Source organism: Leptonotus elevatus, chromosome 5 (assembly GCF_054856555.1).
Source record: "Leptonotus elevatus isolate MCC_2025b chromosome 5, RoL_Lele_1.0, whole genome shotgun sequence".
Lineage (NCBI taxonomy): Eukaryota > Metazoa > Chordata > Actinopteri > Syngnathiformes > Syngnathidae > Leptonotus > Leptonotus elevatus.
The window spans coordinates 5,354,699-5,363,615 of NC_141243.1; the positions used below are offsets into that span (position 1 = coordinate 5,354,699).

An 8,917-nucleotide genomic window follows, 5' to 3' on the forward strand; every position below is an offset into this window, starting at 1 on the left:
TCCCTTTACATTTCCAAGAAATCTCAAAGTACATAAGAAATTAACTTTTTTTATTCTCAAATTTTCTATGATTCACATATTTTGTAAGTTTCTTGCTAATCGTTTGAAAACTTCTAGTTGGGCTGCACAGAAGGCTAATGGCGAGCACATCAGCCTTACATTGGCAAGGTTCAGTTTCTATATCTGTACTCTGGCCTTCCTTGTGTGGAATGCATGTCTCCTCAAGCTTTCGTAAGCTAAGCTTCCCCCCAAAACCTCCATTTTAGTTTAAGGTGAATTGTCGATATGTATTGTGGAAGACAGCTGGGATAGGCTACAGTTCACCCAAGACAATAACGAGGGCAAGTGGTACACTTGGCTCAAACGTAACATGGGAGAGTCTGCAAAGTCTTGTGAGTCGTCAGCCTGTTTTCTTATAGCTATAAGGAAACTTAAATCAGTTGCAAAACCGGTTATGGAAACACTGTGCTAAGCGTGTGTAACAATTAGAAGAAAAACTTCAGTCAGAAATGCTGCACTTCATTGTTGAGGGATCCTATTCAAAGGAGCCGCAAATAAAATGTTCTGTCTATTCCTCGAGGGAAAAATACTCATAAACAACAAACCTTTATTCGTGTATTGCAGTCTGACAAACATTTCATGACACCAATTGTACATAAATAACGTGTTAGATGCATTTATTTCCAATCATCTCAAATCGGTCATATGACAGCTTCTGAAAATAAAGCTTATTATAAAAAGCCGCACAGCCCTCAAATACTTAGTTACATCAATAACGAGACAAAAGACAACCAGCAGGTATATTAAATGAAGTTGAAGAAGTCCAACAGTGACAAGACATGTATTGCACAAGTATCGCGTCAGATTCTTTTGCAGACACAATAGTACCAGAACGGGCAATATTAAGGATTTTCATTTACATTCCGTGCTTAAAGATGGATTATTTTGTAAGTGCTTATGCTTAATAATAATTTTTTAAAAAGCTTTCTAAAAAAGGCAAAACAAGGCAAACACCCCCCCCACCCCATCCCTAAATATATCAAATTTTTGTAAATAATTCTGTTTCTTCTGTAGGAAAATATGACACTTTATTTGCCAGGTTTCCAACAGGACATGAATACGCTAACTGACACATTTTTGTGTCTCAGTCCACGAGAGTTTAGAGGTTGATAGGGAGTGTCGGTGAGCCCAAGCCCTCCTCCAGCCACGGCACAGACGAAGGAGAGCAGCGCTGCGCGGCGCGCCGGTGGATTCGGCGAAGTCGCAGCATGTACAAGATGATTGACAGGAGGACGATGACGATACAAACCAGGAATAAGTAGTGGTTGTTGACGAAGGAGAAGCTGTGCCGCCAGTGAAAGTGCACTCCTCCTTTCAGACTTTCCTGCTGGATATCTCTGGGAGGAAAAAAAAAAAAAAAAAAACGAAGGCCAAAATGAAGTTCATGACTTCATAGCACTAAATTCTTGGCACATCCAGATGACTGAATGTTTCCACTGAGACTCACACAGCGCAATATTTGCCATGGATAAACATGAACAGCATCAAAACAAAGACGCCGGCTTTCATAAGTACATTAAAAAATTTAATAAAACGGCGGCTAAACTAAATAAACAATACTTGCGATGTGCTATCACAAGAGAGAAGGTTAAATATGTCAATTGTGCAGCAAAAAAAATAAAAATAAAAGCCTGGATAATATGGTTAGCACGTAAGCCTAACCGTGCCTCTTAAATCGGCACACGCTTGAGAAAATGGAGGACTGGAATGGAACTTCAGCCAAATGAAAGACGATCTTACCTCAAAGGGAGAAAGCGTGTTCGGAAGAGAATAGCTCCGAGGGTCCACTGGACCTCCTTATCATAGACCAAAAACACAGTTTTCAGGTTTGTATAGTCCGTAGGGAAAGAGAAGCCTGAGTGCAGTACTTCATACATCCATGCCGATTTAAAACATTGGTACCTGCAGACACAGAGAAACAAAACATAAGCATCATCATAACATATACTGTACACTTGTTTGGCCCTGTAGCGAAAAACTGAAAAGAGTACCGTTGGAGCACAGGCTGATGGCAGTATTAGCAATTGGCAGTGTGCGTTTTGACAATAATAAGGCAGTAGCCAGTAAAATCATGGTGTGACATAGGATTAGTTTTCTGTCTACTTCCTGGTTTATGGAGAATGAGGTCATCAGGTCTGACGTGGGACTATCATTTTGGCTTTATGGGAATGGGTGAAAGGACAAAATAAATCCTTTCATCTTCATTTATGTCTACAGTATTCCTGTCAAATTTTGTTTAAAAAAAATAAAATAAAACACACCCCAAAAAAAATTTCCCCCCTTCTGTTCATCTTTAAAATAAAAATGTGACCCCTTACGCGATAAACTTCATTTCCCCACACATAAAAGTTATAAAATAAACATACATATTGGTAAATAAAAAATAAAAAAAAGTACCAAAACTAGTTTGCTGTGAGTCTTTTTTTTTTTTTTAAGTCTTTACCGGAAGCAACCTTGTTACGCTCTGCCTTTAATATGTGAGGAACTTACTGGAGTCTGTGTAGATCAGCGTGGGAAGCGTACAAACCGGAGTCAAATCGTTCCCTCAGAGTCTTCCACTGGGTGGCACAATAACTCTGAAAATGTGAAACCACACTATCATCACTTGCGCAGCTTCCCATTTCACAAGGATTCGTAAACCTACAGGTATTTATAAATATGCGCGCACCCTGACAGTCGAGCATAAAGCTTTGGAAGTAATCATTTGAGGGCACTTTGTGTAAACATAAAGGCTCACTTTGTAGCTGATGCACTTTTTTTCTGGGTTTAGCGTTATAATTGTGCTTTAGAGTTTAACATGATCACATTTCCGATTAAACAGCTTTGTTATGTTGATTGTATTTTTAAAATAATGCTTTTGTTAATCAGTCTGAGATGACTTTTCCTCTCCTTTACATGGTGGCGCCATCAAAGTCAAATAAAATCGTCGCTGCTATGTAAAAAACACTTACGTCCATTTACCCCCCATTTTGAATTTTTTATTTTTTTTAGGATGTCTGCATTCAGTTGCAGTCCAAAAACAAAAACAAAAAATGGACATGAGTGTTTTTCACATAGTGAGCATTGTGGAAAAACACGTAAATTTTTAGGTTTTTAGGATGTCTGCATTCAGTTACATCCCCAAAACATAAAAAATAAAAAAGAAAGTGGTAAGTGTTTTTCACATAGCTGCTACATTCCCCCCCCCCCATTTTTTTTTTGGGGGGGGGGGGGTGTCTGCATTCCCGGCCTTAATGGGTTAATGAGGCATGTCGCCTTTTACCTTGGCAGTTTGGGCATATTTGGAAGCGTTATAGTCTCCGCCCATACGAAGCACGTCCTCCGTGCAGTAGTAGAATTCAGAGAAGCCATAGAACTGGCTATTGTTGTAGTCGATGGCTGGCTGGAAGATGCCATTCAAAGAGGTTTGAGTCTCGCTGGTGTGGTTCAGGAAGGATTGAAGCTCGTGTCGGCACCGGTCAAAATCGCCTGTGCCTAGCACATGGAGCTTCTGTTCAGGGGTGCCGATCTGGTCCTGCAGGTCTGCGGGGAGACAGGGGTCCAACACTGGGGACTCTGCCATCTCGCCGACATGCTGACCTAACAGCCTGATGAAATCGGACAGAAATGTTAATGAAAGGAAAAGGAGTCGGGCGCTGGCTGTGTAACACTCACTTATTTCGAGTGGTGGTGTTTTTTACGAGGTTATCCTCGTATCTTTGGCGTGCTGCGTTTCCTCCGAAACCCAGGAAAGTGGACACGTACACACGGTACACGTGATCAGTCTGATGGGCATCGCATCCGAGATTAAATTCTGCCAGTAAATTCTTGGCCATTTCCTCCTAGTGGACAAAAGAAGACTATTAAAATGGTTGTTTAGTGGTGCTTTAAGATAAAAGTGGCCTGGCTGATGAGTTAGGTATGAGCTGTTGTTTGGCCAATTTTTTAAGTTTGAGTTATAAGCACTGCATGGTGACATTTCACAACCACCACCAGACATTTGAAGACACACAGGCATTTTTTTTTATCCTCTGTGAAAAATGACTCATATTACAGCAGCTTACTGAGTCAGGTAAGAAACTGTCTGTCGTATTATACTGCCCCCTGGTGGTCAGGCATGCACACACCATAAGGAGGCAGAGCAGCACAATGTCTATTAAACAGAAGCAAAAATGTGGCAAAAAATGGTTCAATTCTATTCTGTATGTTTTTAAAGCTCAATATTATACAGTAATATTTTCCACATTACAAATTTTATTTATTTTTGAGGGGGGGTGGAATGACTTCATGGCATTTAGAGGGAAAGATGATTTGCGAGACAATTAATAAACTAGCAAATTAAACTTGTCTCAATGCTTGTGAAGGTGTTCCTATCAAAAAGTCAAGCGCCTGTTTAGTTATCATTATCAAACTTGTGCTTTAATCATACCAAAAAAGTAAATTAAAAAAAATAAAAATTTTGGGCACACCCTATTATACCGGTATATAATTGTATTATACCTTATGGTGTGCTGGATAAACTGCATTAAAACACTAACAACTCTACCCTGGAGGCCCTCAGTTTGGTTCGCAGGCCTTTACTAAATAAATTCAGTAGAACATCCTGCTATGGATGCATGCAACAGGCTTACAGTGAGTGATGCATTGAGAGCAGATGGTCTCCACGGGACATAAATGGCGCATACAGTGTCAGCCAGGGAGTAGAAGACAGAATGAGTAGCACAAAAAAAAATGAATTGGACGAGGATAATAACCTGTTGTGGAGAGGCAAAGCTTACAGTTTTGGGCACTTCAAATGCTATTTGTGTGGAAACTCCGCCCATGTCCAAAACACCAGCAGTCCTTTTTCTGACTAGTGCCTCCTGTTGGTCACTGCCTGGGACATTGACCTCCACAACAGCGTCTCCTTGACAGAAGAGCATGACATGGGTAAGAAGGAAGCTACAGCAGGTGATAACTGTGTCATTTAAAATCCTATTAAAAGTACAACATTTGTTGAACGAATACAGAGGCAACAAAATTGATTGGAAAATAAAACACTGTTTCGTGGTGTCCTTACCATTGTGTGCATGATTAAATTTTCCAAGGACAAAGTTGATTCCAATCCATGCATAGACACCTGAAATCAATGAGAACAACTTTGAAAGTTTGAATACTGTACCTCTGCACTTCTTTTCACTTTTGACAACCACTGATATTGACTCATTCAGCGACTGCACAACACGATGGACCCAAATAGGATTCAACTAAACTAAAACATTGGCAAAAAGACAGAAACACGCTTCTTGGCCCCCCTCATTAGCTCGGATAAGCGTCCAGCTCCATGTGACCCCGCTAGGATTAGCACTTGAGAAAATGGAACGATGGATGGTATACACAAGTCGTTCTCAAACTTACTAAACAAACTACCACCACTCCAAGTGTCACCATCATGACCAACAATTTAAAATACAGTAAAGCTGTAGATCTGTTCATGAAAATAATAATATTACACCATGGGTGACCAACACCTGCTGAGACCATTGTCACCCAGGAAAGACCAAGTGAGTCGCCGTGGAACTGTTCTAAAAATAGCTGTTGAAGTGATCATTTGAATACTTACAGGGATCTAAAGAAATGTTTTATATTAATATGTATCCCTTTGCTCCGTTGTTAAATGACATTAAAATGGTCAGGGTCTTCACCGTGTTGAATAAATATGATTATTAAAAATATATCATTAAGGTTATTTTAGCAAATTTCTTATTTCAGAAATACCTGCCACATTATAATGAAATATAATGATATCCAATCCAAAAGCTGCATTAAACTCTCAGCCTAGACAAATAAGGCTCACTTTGGGTTTACATTGTAGAGAGGTATCACTTGAATGCGTTCATTGCTGTCGTCGAGTTTCTAGAGATGTACAGACTTGCACTGCATGAGAATAAGCCGTTTCTCATAATGTGCATCATAATAACAAATCGGGAATCCAAAATACCAGGTAGTCTGTGAGTTTCATACTACCTTCCTGTTTTCCAGAAATGACTTCCACGTGAGAATCCGAGAACAGGAAGTTGAAGTGCACCGGGATGTCTGTTCTCAAATCTTCCAGAATCGCCTCCTGTTGACTGATAATGAAAATAAAAACACCTCCTTAATAACCTTAAGCATTAAAGTGGCGCCTCAACTTACGAGTGACCCGACTTATGAGTTTTTTTGAGTGCCGTCGCTCACTCCACTGATTGTTTTGTCTTGAGTTACAAGCACACACTTGAGTTACGAGCGCTAGCTATGGCAGCAAACTATGCTACAAGCAGCGGTTTGGCATAGTGAGCAACGTAAAAAAATAAGACCAAGTTGTAGTGTTTATTTCTACTCCCAGTTGAAGTTTACTTTAAAAAATATAAATAAAATGACAAGCTGGGTATGCAACAAAACCAAATTACTTTATCTTTAGTCTTTTAGCTTGATGCTACCACGTAATATAAAACGCCACAGGAAGACGAATACATTTGCATCAATATCATGGTAATTCAAAAGACATGAAGACAGCGCATAAAACAACAATCACAAGGATATGTTCTTTAGTTCTTTATCCTCTGCGTAAAATCACAAACTTTTGCAAAAGTATTTTTCTGTGTTACATCCTCATAGCAAATTAGCAATATAGTAGTATGTCTGGTGGCCAAAGCACCCACACACTGAATTGTCATTATGTGTAAACTGTACGCAACTACTCTGTTTTACAGCAGAGTGCTATTTGCTGTATTGGAATACACATTTATGTTGAAACATTTTTGTTGTTGTGTTTTGGGATGCTGGAATGGTTTATGGAGAAAGTTAACTTCACACGAGTGCACTAAGTTCCGAGCGTGTTCATGGAACAAATTAAAATGGTGAGTCAAATCTAATAGTGCATTTCATAACTGAAGCATACAATATAAAATAGGATGCGCTTCAAGAAATAATATTGCGCATATTGATTTCATTGTACCTCTCAGACAGAATTCTCATTCCAGCTGTGCACAAGATGTAAAGCGGTGTTTCGATGTGCTTGTTTTTGGGAATGTGTTCAGCTGCAAAGCTCAGCAGCGGATAGATGTAGTCACTGGCTTTCTCTGGTGTTTGCGCCATCTTAGAAATCCCTAAAACAACCAGATGAAACATCTGAGCCGGACCACACAACACAAGCCATCCTATCCTATTATTCATCACATAGAATTATTACGGTCGTCAATTTGAAATGCATTCTCTTACCTGGCTTGATCTTCATGACCACTGACTTCCGATTTTGATCCCTCATTTGCCGAATGTCCAAAAGCTCGCGTGGATTGCCGTTGTGACTGGGCCAGCAGTACACGTACATCCTGGAGCCACTGCTGCCACAATCCACCACCAAACCATAGTTCAGGTCTGGATTAGTTGTGTCTGTCGCGTCCACATCTGTCACCCGAGCCATATGGCTATGAAGAGCAAAATATAGTATTGTTTGTGACACTTGCAGGTCACATTAGGTACATCTTCACTAAACTGCAGGCATATACTGAAACAGCTGTTAAAAGGTTAGCATCACAGTCATGACATGTGTCATGAGTTGTGACAGGTGCAGTTGTTTTAAAGCCCTTTATAAATAAAGATGGCTTGAAAATGAGAATGGGTGCAAACCTGTGGAAGTGCTTTTCCTTTGTTACCCAGCTGGCGGGCAACTTTCCAGTGACCAGAAGCAGGTAAAGGGTTCCCAGGATAAAGAGGAGCAGGCCAACGAAGAGCAGCTGCCTGAATGAAGGGGGCAAGAGGCGAGGAAGGATCTGGGATGGCAGGCTGAAATGCCAGGCAGCTGGGAAAAGGCAGGAAAAGCTGATCCTAAAGGACAGGTTTAAAAAAATAAAAATTAAGGAAAGGAAGATGAACATACAAGTACATGTCTTATGAAGCTTGTTAGAAAGGTTCCAGGATGCTACAGGGTTCAAATCCAAACTACTATGATCTTCGCTGCCTGGAGCTGTTGGTTCTTGTGCATTGGACGAAGAAAAGGCCACCGGATCTCTTTTTAGATGTGCTGTGTTTGTTTTTTTGTCCAGCCCATGAAGGGACTTAATAGTTTCGGTGTGAAATGGGTATTTTGAGACACCTGATGGAACTTATCTGACACACCTGGCACATTAACAGCACATAAACAAACCTGCCCATGATGAAGACTGTCCTCAGTGTCTTGGTCTCATTCGTGTGAGGATGAGGAAACTCCGACTTTCGGACCAATCCATCGCATTTTCCTCAAGCCGCCCCCATTCATTACCTTACAAAGGCAAAACAATCGGATGTGGTTTAATCATCGAACCTCTCAGGGCGCCTTTGGAAGAAAGTGTCACTGTTGGTAAGCTACAAAGGTGATTTCTTCATCTGTAGCATTTCGTTTCGATACGGAGATCAAGTAGATCAAAACAAGTTACTTTCAAGGTTTTAAAATAAACTAGCTGTTGTTTGCTAGCATTAGCGTAATTCCTCCGCAGTGCTGGTAGTGGACGTCATCTTAACACAATCTCATATTTATCATTTGTCGAAAATGGCAGAGTAATTACACGTACCTGACAGCGAACACAGTTCATACTTACGTTTAAAAATGCCAAAGTCCTTCATTTTTGCGTTCAACCGCCATTTGTATAACACAAGATGCTAGCCGGCTAAACTGAGTAGGTGGCAGGTCCCCTTGCGAATGACGTGTTATTAGCACTTCCTTGTGTTTGATTTTGATTCCGTGTTAGCCGAACGTTGCGCGAAGAACCAGTGACACCGTACAATGTTGCCTACACCGCCCATCCACCGGCATGTGTGACACGAAATACTGACACACGTAGATGCTAAATGCACCTTCTGTGGAAAAGTATCTGAGACAGTT

The 8,917-nt window shown here is 40.6% G+C and overlaps 1 protein-coding gene across 3 annotated transcripts; it reads right to left on the reverse strand.

Moving 5' to 3' along the window:
* Nucleotides 1-587: 587 nt before the first annotated feature.
* On the reverse strand, nt 588-8,770 carry entpd4 (ectonucleoside triphosphate diphosphohydrolase 4). 3 transcript variants are annotated; one of them, XM_086076201.1, is made up of 13 exons: nt 8,607-8,770; nt 8,204-8,317; nt 7,687-7,884; nt 7,279-7,484; nt 7,016-7,166; nt 6,046-6,149; nt 5,099-5,158; nt 4,794-4,945; nt 3,715-3,881; nt 3,323-3,647; nt 2,551-2,636; nt 1,801-1,962; nt 588-1,397 (listed from the first exon to the last, which is right to left on the reverse strand). In XM_086076201.1, the coding sequence occupies exons 2-13, from the start codon at nt 8,209-8,211 to the stop codon at nt 1,160-1,162; spliced, it is 1,857 nt and encodes a 618-aa protein (XP_085932327.1). In that variant the 5' UTR covers nt 8,212-8,317; nt 8,607-8,770; the 3' UTR covers nt 588-1,159. The 3 variants fall into 3 exon arrangements, with proteins under 3 accessions (XP_085932327.1, XP_085932328.1, XP_085932326.1); XM_086076202.1 differs by having other exon boundaries at nt 4,818-4,945; nt 8,634-8,769; XM_086076200.1 differs by having other exon boundaries at nt 8,634-8,769.
* Between the last annotated feature and the right edge of the window lie 147 nt (nt 8,771-8,917).

What these genes read in the sequence shown, in the direction of transcription:
- entpd4 (XM_086076201.1), bottom strand. An exon ending in GGTCATGAAGATCAAGCCAG is followed by an intron (nt 7,167 to 7,278) that starts GTAAGAGAATGC and finishes TGGTTGTTTTAG; the next exon opens with GGATTTCTAAGATGGCGCAA. An exon ending in ATGAGAATTCTGTCTGAGAG is followed by an intron (nt 6,150 to 7,015) that starts GTACAATGAAAT and finishes TTTCATTATCAG; the next exon opens with TCAACAGGAGGCGATTCTGG.